Genomic DNA, 20,948 nt, shown 5'->3' with positions numbered 1-20,948 from the left:
TAAATAGTGTAATTCCATTTTGTTGCTCCAACTTTGTGGGCCTGGTAATGTTTATATCAAGTGATTAGTCTGAGCAAAAACCTGAATGAACCGTGGGTAATATTTGTGATGCTTCTGGCATGGCCCTGGTTTTCATCAGGAAGGACTTTTTAATCGAAACATTTTGATTAACGTCATCCGGGGTAACCTTGGTGAAGTGAGAAGCCCATTAGTGCAGACGCTCACAGCAAATATCGTATCACAGATTGAAAAATTACAATTTTAAAGATTGAAATGGAATTTCGATTTGTGCATTAACAAAGATACATTTCATGTTGCAGGCAAAGTTCTGCAATTACTGTCTGCACTGTCATTTTCACTGCACTATTTCTGGCAAGTCAAGAGTTTACTCCATCTCCTTTACTGCATGTCTTAAATGTTTTGCCCAGAAATGCAGAATTGCCTGTTTGTAACATCAGGAGACACGGTGCAATTTAGTAAAAACCTGTTTTTGTCCGTTAATTTTCATGGCAGACGGTTATTTAAGCCTATAAATAGTCTGAAATTCCTTTTTTGAAAAACAACCACTGCTGTATAGTTTTATTGTAGAAATTAAGTAAACTAATAAAAGGCTATTTATCAATGGCAAAGAGCTCTAAGGAATGTGTTGAGGTAGGTATCTGTCACAGAGCCAGTCAGTGTGTTAGTCATCCCTTTTCACCAGAAACTACAGAGCCAAGTGAGGATTATTAGATCCAGGAACCAGTCAAGATGTTTAGGACACATGCTTAAAAGACCAATTTGTTTATAGGAAACTTAAAACTGCAACTCAACAGAGGAGGCATCTCTGTTGGCAACCAAAAGGAAGACATAACCTACATTAAAATTGAGAGTAAATGGAAACGCATAAATATTTACCAAAAACTGCAACAAAATGTTGGACCTGCGCTTGGAACCAATGATCTACTCTGTCTGCTCAGCCCGTACAGCATCACGATAGATAGATAGATAGATAGATAGATAGATAGATAGATAGATAGATATGCACACACACGCACAAAACCACAGATGGTCAAACAGTAGTTGGCTATTATGTAAATGGCAAAATGAATATTTTCATAAAACATCTACTCAGGTTTCTAAAGTAGAGCAACATATGCTCAAACATCACACCATATTTTATTTCTACTTTTCTCTTGCACACACACACACACACACACACACACACACACACACACACACACACACACACACGTAAAAGAAGCATTTACCTTCTCTCCATTTCTGTTAGTTGATTAAAGCCAAATGTCTTTGTGTTGCATGGAGACCGAAGAGAGGAAGAGAGAAGAGAGAGAGGGTGACAGAGATGAAGAAAGAAAAAAGGAAGAAAAAGGGAAAGGGAAACAAAGAAAAAGAAAGACTATTGAGTTAGAAAAATATGAATCTCATCTTTTGATCTGGTGAGATATTTCTTATTTTTACAGAAATATTTTATTGCGGTCTAGCCAGGTTCCCTCTGGGTATTTCCTCCCAGTGTTGAAACAGTATGCATGTTGCTTTAGCTGATGATTCTAAATCGACCTGCGACTGCAAGTCCACTCGTTGGTCTCTTCAGGCCAGTTCTGTGATGAACCAGCAGTTTGTCCATTATGTCTCTAATGTGCAGATATACAAAACAGAAGCGTGTATGGATAGAAGTAACAGAACATCTTACTTTATGGGCACATTTCACAACATCAACACCCCTCGCCTAGTTTAAAAGGACTTGTCTTATGTAACCCTAAATGATAACTTTGAAATATAAAACTTTCCAAGAATGTGTCTAATGTACTAGGAATTCTCATTTTGTCATTGATTTCTGTTGGAAAAGTGACACGTCTCTTATTTCCATGGCAAACACAAGGACTTTGGAGACTGCCTTTTTATTTGAGCTTCACATTTCAAATCTCTTGTTCTGTTGATATCAAACTTCTTGATCATTATTGATTACTGTTTCACATGTAATCATATATAGTTATCTTCTGAATTTTAATAACTGTAACAATTTTTGCGTGTCACCATCCCTGTTCGACCTTATTGGGGCAGACATATTCCCTCCACAGCTGTTACTACTCGGGGTTCACATGTTGGTCCTTCACCTTCAATGTGTCCAACAGAACAATTCGGAGAGCTGAAGGTGACTCGAAGTTACTGCTGTGATGAGAACTGTTTCTCAATGCGGCTACAGCGCCCCTATGTGGTCCATGTTGTCAATTAAAGTTTTATTTAACGTTTCCTCCAAAGAAACACTGTGAATTTTTTTGAGCTTAGTTAAAAAAAAAAAGGTTTTTAGTTTAGTTTAGAGTATTATTTCAGTATATACTTCCTTAAATCACACTTTAATTATATACAGTTTGGTAACTCATGAAAGGAAGCATGGACAAAGCTTAATTACATTTATTAATTATGTAAGTGATAAGGTAACTATGGTACACACAGGACAATTATAATATTTTTTTTTTCTTATTCTGATTCTTGCTTTCTTTAGTACTGTTTAGTAACTGTCTCAGGTTTGTTGCCAACTCCAGTGTTGGCACTTTAACATGTCATCCTTTTAATCTCTCTCTCTCTCTCTCTCTCTCTCTCTCTCTCTCTCTCTCTCTCTCTCTCTCTCTCTCTCTCTCTCTCTCTCTCTCTCCTTAACAAAAAAAGTGTTGTTCCTATTACGAGACGTAAAAACACGACCTTGGTGAGCGGAACAGCACCGCTTGGGAAAATAAGCAGCTGCAGCCAGGAGGAGTTTGTTGTGTGCTGCTTGCCAAGGTCAAGAAGAGCGACGAGGCAGCTGTTCACTCCTTACTGACTTCTTAATCTAAAATGAATGAGTACAGTTGTTTCCCCCACCGGTGTCTAGTACAATTAGTTGGTGTGCTATACTCTTCTGAGACGGCCACAGACGTGGGAAAAATAAAAGCAGACTATTTTTTTTATTATTATTATTATTTTTTTTAGCCCTTTACGCGGCGCTAACGGTCCACTCAGAAAATCTACGCGCACGAACAGGAAGTAGAAGAAGAAGAAGCGCGCAAGTGTACCGGATGTTTTGGAAAGCAGTTGTCACTTGTCGGGATTATCCTCCACATTTCGCTAGTTGAGTTAGTTTTTTTCTCCGTAGCATTCCGTGGGCTATATCAAAGACATTTCCGGATAACAAAGAGGACAGGGTGCACTTCTGTTATGTCCTTTACGTTTTCCAGCATTTAGGTAGAGCTTGATTTACTGAAAGTGGCTGTGATGTGTGACTCGTTCGTTTTGGCAAATTCGCGTAGTCACAGAATAGTCTCGGTGAGGCAACTGTTCTTTTGCTAACATTTCATCTTCATCTCTTACAACGATAGATCGCTAAGACAATCCAGTTTTGTTTTGTTTTTAGCAAGGAGTTTTTTTTTTTTAATAACTTTATTTAACGTGGCTTTCATTTTAAAGTATCCCTGGGGGAATGGGGAAGAAGTCAAAAAAGAGAAAAAGCAAGAAGTCACCGTCCCCATTTGAGAGACGTCATGAGGTGAGCGTTCTTTCAAACACCTCACTATCTGCTGTAATACAGATTCCGCTGTCGGAGCCGCTTCGAAACGTCAGATGCCTGGCGTGTATTTGGCCTTTAATCGTGGAAATCCATAACAACAGCATTGACGATTATAAAACCACACTGGTAATGATTAGTAATTAGGCAATAATGTCTGTTTCGCTTTAATCGAACCGTAACCTAATTGATGTGAAAATGAATCATGGCAAAGTGGTACTGAGCATGGGCAGAATTCAACAACTTAAGCCCTAACTGTGAATATACAGTGGAAATTACACTGTGTAGAAAAAAAGGAAGCTTCCACTATTGACTTGATGCATGATGGTTCAAAGTGTTTTCCTTTTATTTTTATTTTTATTTATTTTTTTGATACGTGGAATTCAGTTTAAATGCTGCAGACTTGGAAATTGTCCACCCCCCCCACCCCCAAATTTTTTTTTTTTAATTGTTTGATTCATTCATTGTTTAACAAAAAATTTAAAAGTTGTTGCTTGCAAAAAATAATAATAATAATAATAAAGTTTGTTATCTGTTACAAACATTTTAAATATTGAACTTGATGATGCACATTTTGTCAAATCAGACATTTTTATCTTGTGATTTGTTTTCCATTTTTCAGGGATACAAAGACCAGGATTCTACAAAAAGTTCCAAATCAAGTGGCAAGGAGCAAGATGTGTCCAACCAGAAACGGTTAGATGTAGACATGAGCATAAAGGTCCAAGAATTGTACTACGGTTTTACTGAAGCTGTTTCATTGCATGATAGATTCTTTTTTGTGTCCTTTTCCCCCTTTCCTTTAGATATATAGCAAAGGGGGACAAGTTTGCTTCTCCTGCTTTTGAAGATGTCTCTCAAAGCAGCCGTCAGATCAAAAAGCCAGTTTACAGACTGACCAAACCACAAGCAGCTGACCCGAAACCTCTTTCAAAAGAAGATGGCAGTACAAAAAGTAAAAGGTCCTCTTTCCAAGTTCCTAAGGGAAATTGTTCAAATAAAGAAGAAAGGGAAACATCAGAGAGACATTCTCTCCATGAGAGCAAGCATGTGGGAAAGAGATCCTCAAAACACTCAAATCCCTCCAGTAGAGTTCGAGATAAATCTAAACGCCGCTCAAGTGAAAAAAACCCACACGGAAACTCACTTTCATCAAAGTGTCAGGGTTCGACCGCCACTCTGGTTTCGGATGAACAAAAGGATCGGTCAGCGAATGCACACAAGAGGAAGATTGAAGTTGAGAGTGATACTGATAGAGACCACAAAAAAATCAAAACAAGGGAATCATGCAAGACCTCCTCAGTTTCCAAACATTTGTTGAAGCAGAAGGAAAAAGAGCTCCTGGAGAAGCTGCGTACAAGGCTGGAAAACACAGAGTTCAAGGCTAAGAGGAAGTTCTACAAAGATGAAGCACCTGCTTTAGCAAAAGATTCCACCTCAGGCAGCAGCTCAAATGCATCAAATAGCAGCAGAACGAGCTCAAAGAATGTCAATTCCATATCAGACAGAACAAGCGACTCATTGTCTTCCAGGCAACCAGAACGTCCCTCTTCATCGTCCCTGCCTCCAAATTACAAGATACCGAAAGTGGTTCAGTCAACAGTGGCTGATTGCGCGACGGGCAACAAAAGTGCAGCTTCCACACACTTGAAGCAGAGGAAGGAACCTTCGAACCTCGGGGCCTCACTGAGCAGCTCCATCACACTGAAAGAGGCTCACAGATGTCCAGACGCCACTCCCAATCATGTATCAGACAGAAAAGAAAGGAAGTCGTCTTTACCGGACCAACTCCCATCTGCTTCCCACTCAGCCACAGACCTTTGGTGTGATGAGGTGAGTAAAAATAAAATGTGTTTCTTCAGAAAGGGGACATTGTTTCAGCCTTGTTGCATGGCTGTTGTGTTTTGACAAGATAAAAAACCACATCAATATTTTGTAATATAAGCCCTACTAAGGTGTTAGAGGTGTTGGAAAAAACGTTTGCTTTGTTGTTGGACTGTCTGAGATTGTCGTCTGCGTTGCACGGTCATTTGCAGATGCAAGTGGTGGAAGAGCTTCACCTCGCTCGCTCCGAGAAGAGGCTGGAGGTGGACGTGTTGCACAGTTGTGGGGAACTGACTTGTATGGACATCGACCCTCCAGAAGAGGGCGCTGCCAACTCGCACTGTAAGTGTGCAGTTATTTTCTAGAAGCTGCAGGTTGACCTGAGGTCCCAAATATTCATTTTTATCTCTTAAGTAATTTTGAAATTTGCTATAATATGTGCGTCTGTTGGTTTGTAATGTTCTTTTTCAGATTCACACCACATCCAGCAGGACCTTGTCATTGTTTTAGACACCAACATTCTCCTCAGCCACCTTGACTATGTGAAGAGGATGATATCTCACGGCCTTGGAGGTTTTTACACTGTTTCTAAAGTTGAACTGTTCTTGAAGGGTGATGATCCACAAATTGCTGTTACGTTATTAGGTTGAGCTGATTGGGTCCACTGAGGCTGAATCAGACGCAAACATTTCGACGCAAACATTTGATTTACTTGGTTAAGATACGATATGATTGACCTGGTTATCCCATATTAGCCTCAAATATCTAGTCAGGGACTAACAAATATTAACATGTCCACATGGTTGAGACTTCTTTCCATAAAGAAAGGTCTACCTCTCAATAGCCCTCATTTCTTCATTTCCCTCTTCCCTTAGGAAAGGGCTTCCCTGTGGTCCTCATTCCCTGGGTGGTGCTTCAGGAGTTGGACTCGCTCAAAAAAGGCAAAGGCCTGTCTGTCAGTTCTGTGGCTCACCTCGCCATCCCTGCCATCTCGTACATCCTCAACTCTCTCAAGAGCAGGGAACCGCGTCTGTGGGGCCAGTCCATGCAGCAGGCCAGCCAGAGCAACAGTGAGTGGCGCTTCTAGAAAAGCATGTTCTAGGTGGCCTCTTAGTAGGTCCCACTAATGCCAGTACGTACAAACCTGATGTTATTTTGTCGCTTCAGTGTGTCCAAATACTAATGGCTAGCAGCTTCAATTTATTCCCGTTTAGAAGAAGAAGCCTTTATTAATCCCACATTTGGGAAATTTGCAGAATTACAGCAACAACACAATAGAAAAGAATGGATATTATATTGATTAAAGAAATAAAGAAATATAATAAAATAAGATAAAATACAAATATTGATAGGCAAAAAATATTTTTCAGATGAATGCTGGATTCTTACCGACTTAATACCAGAAAAAAAACTTGTTCATTTAATGGGTTGTTTTTCTTTTATTATTCATTTACGACATATCGCTTTAGTCGTTAAAGGTGGCCTTGGTCAGATTTATGCTGCAGTATCTGTGAAAGATGGCTGCCATCCCATTTATCGGTCGGTTTTTGCAACACACACACACACACACACACACACACACACACACACACACACGGAAGGCCCAAGGACACTTGGGCCTTGTGAGGTGCTTCTCATCCTCTCTTGCAGCAGTCTAATGTGAACACTAGGTGGCAGTAATGCTTAACCGTTCTGCGCCACGTTCATCATTCCGCGTTCCTGCATTAGATTGTAGCTCATGCACGTCGCTGTCCCCGCGCTGCAGATGAGGTTAAATGAAAGAGCACAGACCGTTCAGTCTTTGTTGTGTCTTTCAAAGAAATCCAAACCGTTCAAACTGCTTTTCCCCCCGCATCCTTAAAAAACATTCCCCCTGTTTTTTTTTAGTATGGCATCACCCTTGCAAGGCCCAGTCATGAATGTATTAACTTTCATTCCCCTCCCTCCTCGCCCCCTTCTGGTTCCTCTGTCCTCAGTTGGACTGAACGCGGAGAATAACGATGACCGAGTGCTGCAGTGCTGCCTGCAATACCAGCGCCTCTACCCAGAGTGTGCTGTCATCCTGTGCACGTGAGTCCCCCCCCACCCCTCCTCCCCTGCTCTTCCTCTCCCCTTGCAGCATACAGCTGCCGCTGCAGAGTGTGTGTCCTCTGCAAATAATACACATGCATGTGACTGTGAGTGGGTCCAGCCAGATAGTTCCAGCTAGACACGGTGATTGAGCAATAATAGATGTGCTGAGCCTGAAATTTCGAGGTCAGTTCAGGGATTTCTCTTTTTTTTTCTCACTGAAACGGTGGACGGGCCATTGTATTTGTTCACTGTGTGTCCGTTTGACCTAATTTTTGCCCAGCACCCTTTCCATTATTATTATTTAAGTTTAGAGAATTCACTCATAAAGATGGAAAAATATGTGTGTTATTCATGCTGTTGTATTAAAAGTGCACCATTCATCACCTAGTAATGCAGCAATCTCTCGGCCCTTGTTCTATTTGCTTATCGTGCTTGTGTACCGCTTAACAGTGTCCCCCCTTTTTTCCCGTCCAGTAACGATAAGAACCTATGCAGCAAGGCGCTGGTGAGCGGTGTGGCCGCCTCCAGCAAGAGGGACTTGGAAGCAGAGGTCGGGAGATGCAGGCGTGCCTTCCCTCCTCTGCAGGACATCAAGACCCCCGCACCGCCTCCGGTCTCATCGCCCATGCTGAGCACGGACTATGCATCAGTCCAGCCGCACAGTCACCAGCGTGCAGGCCTTTCTTTGGCACGCATTAAGGAAGGTGAGCCAGGGACTGATGTCAGAGCAGTGTCCTCCTGGGAGAGGGGGGAATTGCCTCGCGCGGTCTGACGCATTAATGCACGTATCGTGCACGTGTCCTCCATTTATTTCATGTTTTTGTGTTTAAATATCTCAAATTAAATTGTAAAATAACGCACAGACTTACTCGAAGGGCCACATGACTGACTACTGACTCCTCCCACTGTAATAATAAAATATTCTTTTTTTCTCAACACTCAAGGACACTTTACAAAGACGAAGCAAATGCAGTAAAGCGACAGATAAAAGCTACACACAGTAAACAAAAAACAAACAAACTTGGGAATACTTTGCGCATTGTGTCTGTTTGTTTCATGTCTGTGGTTATGTATGTTATGTGTTGCTGCAGACAGCAAACCAGAGAGAAAAAAAGAGAACCAAGAGCAGCCAGAGTTGGACCTCAGCGCTCACGTTCATGAGCTGGAAGACTGCCTGCAGGAGGTGCTGTCTGACGTGTTGAAGGTGGAGATGAAGGCTGCTTTCGATGACCTCTGGCTGGAGGTAAAATTACATTTTTTCATGTATCACAAAACTGTTCCCAGTTTTCCATTGGATGCCATTGTGGGGATCAGTTGTTGGATGGCAATAATGATTAAATGTGGGCATTTAGTGTCATACTTTCAATAGGGCTGCATATCTTTTAGTATTCACCGTCGATAAAAGTGATGTTTTAGATTGGAAATAACGGGTAAATATGTACACGGGCCACCAAAGCAGAAACGCATGCAGGACATGATGCAATTTTAGTTTTCTCATGGTTTCCTTTTGACAGATAGTTTACATCAAACCGCCGTGGAACCTCCGAGATGTCCTGCAGTGTTTGAAGAAGCACTGGGCGGCTGTCTTCGGTCACGTTGTCCCACGCAGGAAGCTGCAAACTGTTCTAAATCTCATTGACTTCTTTAAATCAGGTAAGTCCAAATACACATTTCACACTTTTAAACAGTCTTCGATACACTTCATATCAGGGTATTTCCACTTTTTTTCCTCACATAAAAAAAAACATTTACAAAAAAAACAAACATTTGGTCACAACTTCAGGTTTTGCTCCAATTAGAATTTGCATCTTGGTCTGTGGAGCCTCAAGACAGAAATTCTTTTGCAAAACATATATCTCTAAAAAAAAAACAACGCTATTGAGGCAGTAAAACTCCTAGTAATGAGTGAAATGGCCAACAGTCGATCTTCAGTGAGGTAGATGTAGGTCAGTGGAAACAGACTTGTCGTTCTTGGCTACTGTCCAAGCACAGAAACACTCGGTGCACAGTTGTATAATAACCCCAGAAATGCAACTGCAAAAAAAACCTGAGAAAGACTCCCGACACGCTGCATAATTCACACATTGTTCGAACAACAAAACCCAGTCAGCGGTGCAATCGGCTCTTTTCTGCCGCTTATCACTCCTAATAGGGTTTACACTGTGCGCAGTCAATTGACTTTTCACATGTTTTAATGTGTTTAGGCTATATAAAGGTGAGTTCCGGAATTAAAAGCGATAATGCTCTGAAAAGAGATGCCTTCAAACAACCAGCCTGTCTGAGTCGCTCACTTCTCCGAGGGCGTCCCAATGCGAAGATATTCTTAGTTGTGTGGCCAGTGGTGTTGAGATACTGAGTCATCGCCCTGATAAAAAAAAAAAAAAAACGTCCTCCACTGGTGAGGGGGTGGGAGGGGGGAGGGGGTGGGGGTGACGTTTGTCTTCCTCACACTGCACTGCACTGCACTGCGCTACAAGCCCACAGAACTCCACCAAGATTCTCCCATCAAGATTGAGGTCAGCGGGCAAAACAGGACACTCGAATGTATGTCAGACAAATGCTGAGTCGTCCTCGGCTCCTCTCCCGGCTCCGGGTCTCCTCGCTGAATCTAATTCCGGCGCTTTAAGTGCTGAGTGTCTTTTAGCATCTGAGCCCTGCACAGGTCGACGGGCTGCAACAACTGTGGCGCTTTGCCTTTAATCCCCCTGAAGAATGTCTGAGCAGAGCGATAGAAGAGAGGCTTTTTGCCACTGCGCTTTGTATCACCGGACTGGTACAGTAGCACGATTTAGTTTTTCTTTCATGGTGCCACGGCTGGATCTAAGCCAAAACTGTCGGAGCAGCAGGGCGAGGAGGAGGAAGGAGTAGGAGGAGGATGAGGAGGAGGGAGGAGGGAGGAGGAGGAGGAGGAAGGAGGAGGAAGGAGGAGGAGGAGGAGGAGGAGGAGGAGGAGGAGGAGGAGGAGGAGGAGGAGGAGGAGAGGAAGAAGGGATAAACTGTAAGCTGGGCTGCAAGGAGTGGAAAAGTACTGCCTTCTCTTTAGCTCTCCCCCAGGTGCGTAGCCCTTTGTGACGTCACAATGTCGCTCACTGCGACGGCGTCTGTCATGTCAATGCTGTTGCAGCCGACACGCGTGGACGCTCGGTGTTGAAAGTGATTTTATTTTAAAGGACGCGGCACCTTTTAAACACCGTGGCACTGTTGTCGGGCTGAAGCGCTGCGCTGCGCTGCGCTGCGCTGCGCTGCGCTGCGCTGCACTGCATGGTCATTTCAGTTGAACATTTAACCGACACGCACCGGCGCAGTCGGTCCGAGCGCTCTGTTCACCTCGGCAGTTCCCTCTCCGGCCGACTGTTTCTCATTTTCTCATCTCTGTCGCCACAACACGTCTCGCACAACAGCGCTAAACAGGCCCCTATGAGAAAGGTGTTTGTTATACAAGCAGCACCGTTTATCTTTTTTCCCCCTCCTCTAGATTGACTGAGGGAGCCGAGAGTTTCTACCCGTGCTCACTTTTGGTCCCTCTTGTTTTCCAGGGAACAGTGTGGATCGTATCTCCGCCCTGGCGGCCCTCCGAGATGCCAAGGAGATTGTCAAAGCGTTCTGGAAGACTTCCGGCTGCGTTCCCAGCGCACTGGCTGTGCTCGACGGCATCTGCAAGAAGCTGCAGCCACAGGTCTGCTTCAAGGTCCACATTCAAAAACCACAAGTTTTGATGTCCAGAGTTGCACACACGCATGCAAGCACACACACACACACACACACACACACATGCACACCCCCTCATAAAACCATAAATGTTGTTGTTTCTTATTCGCTCTCTGTATGTCTGTCCTCACTGTATTGTCCTTGTTTACAGTTAAAAAAAAAAACTATACCATATCAACTCAAACAGTAAAAGAAAGATACAAAAAATCTGTCACAACTTCCCAAATCAACCTACTAAGGTATGACCTGAGGAGGGCGACGACGAGCTAGATTTTTCATACTCGCTTATTCCTGAGCTCAGGGGTCACGGGGTCAGATGGAGCCTAACCCAGTTGTGTGTGTGTGTGTGTGTGTGTGTGTGTGTGTGTGTGTGTGTGTGTGTGTGTGTGTGTGTGTGTGTGTGTGTGTGTGTGTGTGTGTGTCCAGGACGAGTCTCCTGCTGCTGATGTCGTCATGACTGACGACGATAAAGAAGTGAAGCAACCGACTCAGTGTTCAGTTGAGGCGTCCCAGCAGGAGGTCTGGGCCTTGTTTGAGAACATCTGGTCCAGCGTGTGCCAGACAAGGTGAGCCCGTGTGCTTGGATCAGGCATGGGCAAGCTACGGCCCGGGGGCTCGAATGTGGCCCATTAAGCTTTTCAAGCCGGCCCGCTGAACTGGAAGAAATGATATTGAATTTTATTATATTTCATTATATTGAGTAAGTTAGTAATAGAATAGCTGTATTTTGTCATTTTTTCCCAGTGTTTTAAGAGTTGTATCGATAAAGAGCTAAATACGTATGTATTTTCAATTTTCAATTGACATTGAAGCACGTTTTCTACCCATCCTATGATATTTTTTTGCTCCTACGAGGTGGCTCACCATAACACTCCATCCATCTCATCCTGCTCCGGCCCCCTTTTCAAGCCCATTGTGGCCCCACCAGTCAGAAGGTTTGCCCTCCCCTGGCTTAGATGATGATGTCTTAAGCGAATTGAGAAGTCTCCTCTCCCGTAACCCGTCATTGAAAGTCAAGTCTTGCACTTTATCCCCTTAGGGTGCCCGTATACCAAAAAAACAACAAAAACCAGTCGATTCTCGTTCAAGCGTGGGATCCCCCTGATAACCCACGCTGTGTATTTTTTTTTAATCTCCTCCGACTCCTCCACTCACCTCCCTGTCACATTTCAGCATGGACGGGTTCAAAGCGCTGGGCTTTGACCCTCACACCATGAAGAGCTCCCAGCCAGCTGGAGGTCCTCCGCCGTCCCAGGACGCCCTGCTCTGTTTGCACAAACTGTCCTCCATGGTCTCGCAGCTGCTCCAGGCCTTCAGCAGGTACCGCACGCAGCCCCTCGTCTGGACTTGGACCCCCTGACACCGTGTCCACCCCCCCCCTTTACACCCCCCCCCCCCTCCCCCTTCCCTGCAGTCACGCTGCTGCTTTTTCCACGAAAGAGCCCATACGTGACGCATGTGTAGTGGAAACCGTTTCATCTGGACTTGCAGCGCTGGGGCGCAGCAGACTGGTTGTCTTTCCCACTTTACTCTGCCCGGCAATTAAAAAGGAATGCATATGCTTATTGCAGGTTCACCCCAGTTGCATATCAAGTGTGAGCCAACATTTCTGTGAAACAGCAGCAGCAGAGTGGAGGAGACTTTTTCCCACCTCGGTCTGATTCTCACACTGGGCTGTTAACGAGGGATTCCTTCGCACTCCTTTGTCTGTATTTTTAGACACGGAAGATTTCGGTCCGTCAGCGCCGCTCTTCGCCTACAAAAGCGCAAAGCTCTTGTTTTCCTCCAGGCTCTTGCTTGGACGTTCCACAGAAGACGCCCGTCAGCGTCGCCTTTCTCCGATGGTGAGATTAGCTGGGAGAAAATGTCCCTTATCTTAGTGGAGGACTCTGAATTGTGTTGGTTCAGGCTGGTATCCAGCAGTCTCAAGTCCCACTAATGACCCTCTTTCAAATCCACAAATGGTCCACTCATTACATTAGAGACCTACTGACATTACGTAAGCGTGGGGTGGACTGAGCAGTCTGCGGGATTCTTGATTCTACTGATTGACTCATTCCAACATTCGGTCCATAAATCACGACATGTCCGCGTCTCAGGCAAACCCAGCGGCCCCGAGGCGCCCCTGTGCACAGCGTTCCCTCCCCCCTCCCCCCGCCACCCGTCTCCGTCCGAGGAATCTTGATTGAGTTGAGTTTTTTCGTCACGTGCGCAGCGTGTCTCGAATTGCTCGAGCGCCGTTGCCACGGCGACGGCCGAGGCTCGCTGTCGCTGTTGCTGTCGCTGTCGCTGTCGCGCTCAGAGCGTTGCCGTGACTCACTCGACGAGGCCGCCTCCGGCCTTCACTGCTTTCATTCAGAGGGTTCGGCGCTTTCTTCCAGGTTAGCGCAGCGGCGCCTCCGGCTCGCACGTCACGGCCCTCTTGTTGTCTTGTCCCCGAGAGTCCAGCGAGGGGCGGTTGCGGAGATTTATAGACACATAATATAATGTAATATAATATAACATGAATGCAGACATAGGAAAATACTTAAAAATGCAGAATGTGGATTGTCTTGCCTGTGCACTGCATGCAAATCTTTGTGATGAACAGCAGTGTGAAGCACTGACTTGATACCTGAACAAACGATCATCAGGCTTTTTTATTTATTATCCTCAGTCTGCATTTTTCTCACGAACTCACCATAAAATTAACCCGTCTTAACTTCTTTTTTAATTGTGCTGCCTTCAGTGACGTCCAGGTCTCCGTCTGCCCGGACGAATCATTCATTAAGAATAAATACTTATATATGTATATATATATATGTAATACTTGTATATGCTTGTGTGTGTTTATATATAATTACCTAAATGAAAAAGAAAGGAAGCAGGAGATAAGAAGTACTCTGGAATTGGGGGGGGGGGGACTGAATCTGTAGCAGTATCTGCTCTTGAACGCCTTTATTTCATTTCCTTCCAGCATCCTGTCCTCAGAGTGCAGCCTGGAGGAATATCAGTCTTTGCTCAGCTTCCTCCACTCTTATGAGGTTGGTGTCACGTTGCTGTTCTTTCCCCAGCCATAGATGCGAGAGCCGTTGTTTGAAGTGATGTGAATTTCTCCGCTGCTGCCGCCGGTGTTGAGCTTCTTTTCCATCTGACTGCTGTGCATTGTTTCAGATCGTTAATGTGGATTCCAGACTGACAGCAAAAGACCTTCGTGATTGTTTTTCACAGCAAGACTACCGGTATGACACACACACGCACACGCATGCATACGCACGCACGCACGCACATACACACTCACTATTAACAACAGCCAACATAAATGTTGACTTCCATCTCGCGAACCTGGAATGCCTGGCACAGAACCCAGAGAAAGTGTTTGGAAAGGATGAACTCGCAGGATGATGGTGTGAACAGTCCGCCTCACTCAAGTTTGACCAGTTCGTCCTAGCTTTGTTCTTCCCACTCTTCTCGCGTGCTTCTTCATGGCAGCTTCCCGGTCTTTTCCCCTCCCAACTTTTGATCCCTGAAGGAAGTTGTTTGGTTGTGGAAGTCAACGAATCCCCCCCCGACTGTGAATCAGACAAAATAAGAAAACTAAATTCTTGCAGTTCTTGTACTCTGCATGTGTTGCAAGGGACGCCATCTTGCTGAAAAATCAGTTTGTGTGCTGGATGACACCGTGCACGTCCAGCGTGTGGGTCAATGTTGGTGACTGCACTAAAATGAACTGCACTTGTAGACTAAAGACCAATTCTTCAAGTATCAACGTCATAGGAGGTGTCAAAAGAAACTGGTGAGCGAGCCGTGCAACCACGTTTACTAAAGTCCTGGAAGTGGGATCCTTGTTCTTGAGTAGTTTGCACACATTTGATTCAACCGGAGAAGCGTAAGTCTCAAATACAGCCGGAATACGTTTCAACACTTGAGACAAGGCCCGAGTACCCTCCGATTACCCTGTGCAGACCCGTTAGAACCAGCAGTGCTGATCCGGTGCCCCGTCCCTCACTGACTTTGATCTGTGCATGTGGCAGCAACAATCAAACAAAGCAACAATCTCAGCTTCAGTGTTTGTTGCGGCATGCCCGCGCACGTCCGCGGCCTGGTTGTCCAGCATCGTCTCTGTTTGTTTAACACAAAAGCCCTCCTCACACACACACACACACACACACACACACACACACACACACACAAAACCCCACAACAGAACAACACAATGGGACGCCGATGTCCGCAGCGCAGTTGCTTGGCGATAAGTAATTTGCTCCGTAAGACGCTGAAATGGGATCCCGCATCCGTGCGTTGTCCATGCACGGCCGATGGTGTTGCTGGTTGTGCGCAAAGGTAAATATTTAGCAGGCTGACGGCTTTATTTGAGTGCTAGGAGGTTTCACAGGCACAGGGATTGCGGCGCAACAAATAAAAGGTCATAAAGTGACGCAACGCTCCCTTAGAATGGCCGCTCAAGGCTCTGAGAGGTCACGATGTTCATGTCCCTGCGTGAAGGAAGTTGTGTGTGGGCAGATTGAAAGAGAGAGAGCTAAATTACATCAGCAGTCACCTCCAGTTTTTAACTCTTGCCTGTCACTTTCTCAAATATAATCGCACCTTATGGTGGACTACAGGCGCTACCCAGAACATTAGAATCTCCTGAGAAGGTTGTTGTATATCTGCAATTCAACTTAAAAGGTCAATGTGACATATTATATAAAAAGGAATAATACGCAAATCAATATTATTTCAAGTTTTTATTTCTTTGCATTCTGCTGATCAGGTCTCGCAGCTTCAAAAAAACAAAAATCTCAAATTTTACAATAATGTTCTGAGTTTGTGGCTTTGTGGTTTTAATCAGCTGCAAAATCTTAATCAGCAAAGTCACAACAAGGAAGTGCTTGAGACGTCAACTTGCGTGTCATGGCTCAATACAATTTGTTGGGTTCGTCTTTTGTGTTAAATGGCCAAATTAAAACAACTTTGACTGGATATTCTAATTTGTCGGGGAGCACGCACGTGTATACGCCGACGCATACAAGCGAGCAAATATCCCGCTCATCCCGCTCAACCCGGGTGGGCTGATGACGGTAGCACCGTGACGTTAAGGGGGTTTCTCTCTGGTACTTTTGCTGCTGGGTGCCACGCCGGACCTTTGCCTCCCGCAGGTGTCTTCTCAATGAGCAACAGCCATCAGTGGCAACGCCTAATTGTTCATGATGGCCGCGTGTCTCACTCCATGAACTGCAGCATTAAAAGGCAACAGCTGCTTGGCAGTCACGCCATCCCCGGCCCGCCTCTGTTACAACAAGTCACCGCCAGGAAACTACGGGATTATAGTCGACCGCCCCGGTGTTTGTAAATATTTCATTTGCTACGCTCGCTGCGAGCCGAGTGCATCGTCTTCGCCGCTAAATATTTGATTCCTGGGCTGAAAGCGATGGTATGTTGTCATGAGTTACATAAGGCCTCAGGGGCGCCCCCTTCAGAAGCCTGTGTGCTGCTCATATGTATACAGTGTGTGTGTGTGTGTGTGTGTGTGTGTGTGTGTGTGTGTGTGTCGGACAGTATTCCTCAAAAAAAAAAAATAAATAAATAAATAAAATAATGCACTGCGGAAGTGCTTTTGCCGTTTTCCGAGGCGCTCCGAGAGGGGGGGGGGGTTCCGCGTCCGTGTTTGATCCTCACAAATCGTTTCCTGAACAAACGAGTGATTCAAACCCCACGCCCTGAAACACCACAGCCATTTTCCCACAGCAGCCGCCGCTTTCGGCGTCATTCGTGTCAATATTAGCTCATTTGCATTGCGGCAGAAAGGGATGTTTGCGTAAAGTAACCAAGTCATGGGGAATGGAGGAAGCCGGACGCAACACATTTAAGCAAAAGTAAAGAGAGGGTTTTCTTTATGTGGGGATAAAAAAATAAAATAAACCCACTTTCATTCAAAATAAAAAAATAAAATAAAAAAACACACACATACAAGGTGGTCGTATTAGAAGGAGCTTTGTTGCACTCCAAAGCTCGCTACCTAAAGAATTATTTCAAATGCACATTAAATTGAAGTACTGACAAGCTAATGATGCTAATGCTAAGTAGCGCTGTTTTACTTTTTTCACTGGCATTCTTTGCCCAATTAACGTACGTTGTTTTTTTTGCGACTCGGCTTTACCACCTTCACAGCAGTGGATAACCATCACCAACTTATAGTTGTTTTAATATTACCTGCAGGGCTTTGGCCCTTTTTACATGTCTCCTCTCCCAACACCCTGAGGATAACAGGTGTCACCTTTTGTTATTTTTTTTTTCTTTTATTATAATATGTTAATCTTCCAGGGAAATAGCTCATTGTTAGTCCAGGCGTCCACCATTTCCTGTCATGTGATTGCAAGAGGATAAGATTATTTAAAAAATACTGCGCATATGCACATTTCTTCCTTTCTTTCTTTCTTTCTTTCTTTCTTTCTTTCTTTCTTTTCAACCGTGATTGAGGTTAGTGACAAAGCCCCTCGCCATGTATTCCTTCTGTTTGTCTGCATCAGAATGGACTCTGGCATGTGTGCAAAACTGGGGTGTTTTTGCTGTAAACATCGGGCTAAAACATGCTATTCAACCATGTGGCTGCGAAAATAGGTTTATTACGGGGCGATTGAAGTAACATTGGCTGAAAATAAACAAAGCTGTTTTCCATTCTGCAGCATTTTATTTTTTTCCTACCGCTATCCTTTTTCATGACGTCACTTTGGGGCCGGGCTGAATCCAGTTGGGTTCGCTCAATGCTGGGTTGAACCGCACGGCGATCAAGTTATGTCATCTCTGCCCATCGTATGCTGCCCCCCCCCCCGCCCCCGGGGGGGATGTCATGTCCAGTCATCACACCAGTCGAACCCATTCAGACTCTTATGTAAGCCACATGAGTCTGCCCCTCAACCCCTTCGCTTCCCCCTTCAGTTTGTATACACTGTGGATTGTAGGTCAGTGCGTCACTAACTTTGTGCCACCGGTGAGACCCCCCCCCCCTCCACCCCCTCCCTCTCCTCTGCTAATGCAAGTCGTCGGTGTGTAAACGCGCCGACAGGAAGTCGTTGTCGCGGTCGTCCCACGAGCTGCTCTCCTTTCCATCCTGCTCTCTCTGCTGCCTTGGAAAACACAGTTTAGCCCGCTTGGATGGAGGAACAGGGTGTTGACGCCCAGCAGATTCTCCTCCTCCTCCTCCTCCTCCTCCTCCTCCTCCTCCAGCAGTTATGTAACATTCCACCGGAGACAAAGCAGAGGAAACAAACAGGCAGTCAGCTCCCCCGGCGGCTCTGCTGCCAGGCAGCCGTCGTCACGGGGCGCCACTGGCTGGATTCATTGTGTAGGGTTAGGCCCCACCCAGGCCCCAGTCCCTTTGCCCTCCTCCACTCTGGGAGGCGCTGCAGAGCGCGACGCTCCCTGAACCAGCAGATTTGGGAACCGGTTTCTTCCTCTCCTGAGCTCCGCCCCTTCTCCTTGCCCAACCCAGCCCCACTGATTGAACACCCAACCAATGTCCACCACCCATGCTCTCTATGTTTGCCCTCATTGGATCATACTTTATGTTTTAGTTATTCATCCACGACCATTCAAGTGTTTGGGGTCGCCCACTAATTCCTGCAACCAGCGTCCTGGAATAACCTCCTGGAATGCTCTTAAGAACGTGACGAGTGCAGGAATATCTATTATTCCTAATGTGAGGCCGCAGAGGCTCCTTCTGCTCCTTCTGCTCCTTCTGCTCCTTCTGCTCCGTCTCAGACAGACGTGCACAGAGTTCACAGCTGTGTGCAGTTAACCGGGTTCGCACGTGCGACGTCACAAGCTGCTCTGGGCCTGTGGTTTTGGGTTTTCACCCCCCCACTTCCCCTCCAGCCGCTCACACAAAGCTTTCAGCGCCTGCCGTCCATAGGCGGCCGTAAAGGTGGTTTCTGTTGCTGTCGGCTTCAGCGCCGCTCTGGATTCATGTCTGCCAGCCACGGCGTGACAGGAGACAGAGCACAGACACGCCCCCATGGCAGTCTGGCCGTCCCGCCTCCGTCAGAGGGCTGGCGAATGACATCACAGCTCGCACGCACGCACACACACACAGCAATTAATCATTTCAATAAAGATGAAACATGTTGCCCACCTGTCCTCTAGAAGCTCCGCCCATTAAATTCCTACCTTCCGCTCGTCTTATTTAAAGATTGTTGTTACATGACCTCCTCGGAATGCAGGGCTTGTACTGCAGCCACCCACCCAGCGACTGAAGGAGCTGTTCTCCTGTTTCCAGGGAGAAGCTGCAGGTCGGGGGGAACCAGCTGGTGGAGCTGAAGGGGGCCCTGGACCACTGCGTCGGGGTCACGGTGGGTCAGCAGCAGAACCCCTTCCCCACGTAGCCCCGGCTGGACCGACCAACCAACCAACCACCCACCCGACCTCACAGGTCGCTGTTCTCTCTTTCTGCTCAACGTTGCGTCCGGCTTTTCCCAGCGTTCCGAGACCGGCTGGTCAGTCCCTCACGCAGCCTTCCCTTCTTTTCAGGGAGCCTTTAAACGGTGTCCACTTCAGAACCAGGCCATTGTGTGGATCAGAGGGATATTTATTTATTTATTAACCTTACATCAGAAATCTTCGAGCTGCTGTTTGACTCCCCCCCCCCCCTCCGCTGGCATACTGACAAACTAGACTGGCAAGATATTTATTTGCATTATCTTTTAACTTTATGACAGCGTGAATGCACAATATCCAAAACCGTTAAGTTAAAAACATATTTTAAATGGACGCTGTGTTATTAAACCAGAGTCCGATTTCCTTTTTCTTTGGTTGTACTTTTAATATTAGCTGGTGTTTACCCTGAGACTCAGTCAGAAGTGAGGCGCTTCTCTGTAAAGGAATAGTCCCACTTCTTGCTTATTGCACTTCTTGCAAAGAGGTAGATTTGATTTGGCAGCGCTGCCATGATGCCATCACACTCCACACAACACTGGACTTTATTTAAAAAAAACAACCAAACAGTGCAAACAGTGAGACAACCTGCTGGGTTCTGTCCAAAGGTAGCAGCGCGGGCCTCTCAGCTCAATAGTTAACTAAACTAAACAGCGTGTTCCAGTCCGCGGCCTCAGCGTTCTGGTACAGAGACACTCGCTGACCACGGGTCAAATTAGCCCGGCGGTGCGTGCGTGCCCTCCGAGCTTCAGGTCGTGTGACACTCTTGTCGTCCTGTGTTTGTCAGAAAAGTGCCCGGGAGGCTTAAACCAACAATCCCAGCGCGGGAAGCGCACAAAGGTACCAGCGGATTAGACGGTGCCAGCGGGGCGGCACCGCCATCAAATGTTTGACTTCAACGTTGTTTGGCCTTTAGGTCACGGTGAATAACGTCACGCCGACGGCCACATGGGCGCCATGGAACTTGTAGCGTCGGCCCAGGTTGGGTAGCAGATGTGTTTCGATTCCGCTCGGGCAGAGACCCGTGTGGGCGGCCGGCGGGCTAATGTGCTTCCTGAACGGCGCTGTTGCAGCTTAAATGACAGGAGATGCAGCGCGTTAATCCCTGCGCTGTAATTATGCTCCCTTCCTGTTTCCTGGAGCTCGGGCAGTTTATTCTTTTGGATATTTTATCCCTCAGACATGAAACAAGAGGCGTCGTCGCTCAGATCAAACGGTTCTCAAGGGAGCCGTTGAGCGCTGAAGGCACCGGACCATTTCATTACTGTCTGGTGAACAGGTGACATCCTATTACTGTAATTAATTCATTCAATGAATGTTTTCTAGGCTTCTATTTATAGCACATTGGGCCTGTCAAGAGCTGCACTCAAGGTTTTTTATGAAGTGTTTGTTA

At 45.9% G+C, this 20,948-nt stretch overlaps 1 protein-coding gene across 3 annotated transcripts; it reads left to right on the top strand.

Annotated features, from left to right (window-relative positions):
* The first annotated feature begins 2,738 nt into the window (after nucleotides 1–2,738).
* swt1 (SWT1 RNA endoribonuclease homolog) lies at nucleotides 2,739–19,928 on the top strand. Of its 3 annotated transcripts, none has more exons than XM_076016002.1 (16): nucleotides 2,739–3,222; nucleotides 3,445–3,523; nucleotides 4,164–4,237; nucleotides 4,348–5,374; nucleotides 5,578–5,707; nucleotides 5,837–5,938; nucleotides 6,241–6,435; nucleotides 7,342–7,435; nucleotides 7,913–8,142; nucleotides 8,530–8,681; nucleotides 8,953–9,091; nucleotides 10,975–11,114; nucleotides 11,573–11,712; nucleotides 12,320–12,466; nucleotides 14,103–14,169; nucleotides 19,401–19,928. In XM_076016002.1, exons 2-16 carry the CDS (start codon nucleotides 3,458–3,460, stop codon nucleotides 19,722–19,724), a joined length of 3,027 nt encoding a protein of 1,008 aa, XP_075872117.1. In that variant the 5' UTR covers nucleotides 2,739–3,222; nucleotides 3,445–3,457; the 3' UTR covers nucleotides 19,725–19,928. The 3 variants fall into 3 exon arrangements, with proteins under 3 accessions (XP_075872117.1, XP_075872116.1, XP_075872118.1); XM_076016003.1 differs by adding an exon at nucleotides 14,300–14,367 and having other exon boundaries at nucleotides 2,751–3,523; nucleotides 19,401–19,556; XM_076016001.1 differs by having other exon boundaries at nucleotides 2,740–3,523.
* The last annotated feature ends 1,020 nt before the right edge of the window (nucleotides 19,929–20,948 follow it).

Source organism: Nelusetta ayraudi, unplaced genomic scaffold, assembly GCF_046127955.1.
Source record: "Nelusetta ayraudi isolate G7.1 ecotype Tasmania unplaced genomic scaffold, CSIRO-AGI_Nayr_v1 ptg000210l, whole genome shotgun sequence".
Taxonomy (NCBI): Eukaryota; Metazoa; Chordata; class Actinopteri; order Tetraodontiformes; family Monacanthidae; genus Nelusetta; species Nelusetta ayraudi.
The sequence above is the reverse complement of the archived record's forward strand: the minus strand, read 5'-3'. Positions and strand labels throughout refer to the sequence as shown.

Bases quoted from the DNA above. Each gene is read 5' to 3' on its own strand.
- swt1 (XM_076016002.1), top strand. From the start codon at position 3,458: ATGGGGAAGAAGTCAAAAAAGAGAAAAAGCAAGAAGTCACCGTCCCCA. The intron at 5,939-6,240 runs GTTTTTACACTG...CTCTTCCCTTAG, and splicing joins GATATCTCACGGCCTTGGAG to GAAAGGGCTTCCCTGTGGTC. The intron at 14,170-19,400 runs GTTGGTGTCACG...TCCTGTTTCCAG, and splicing joins GCTTCCTCCACTCTTATGAG to GGAGAAGCTGCAGGTCGGGG.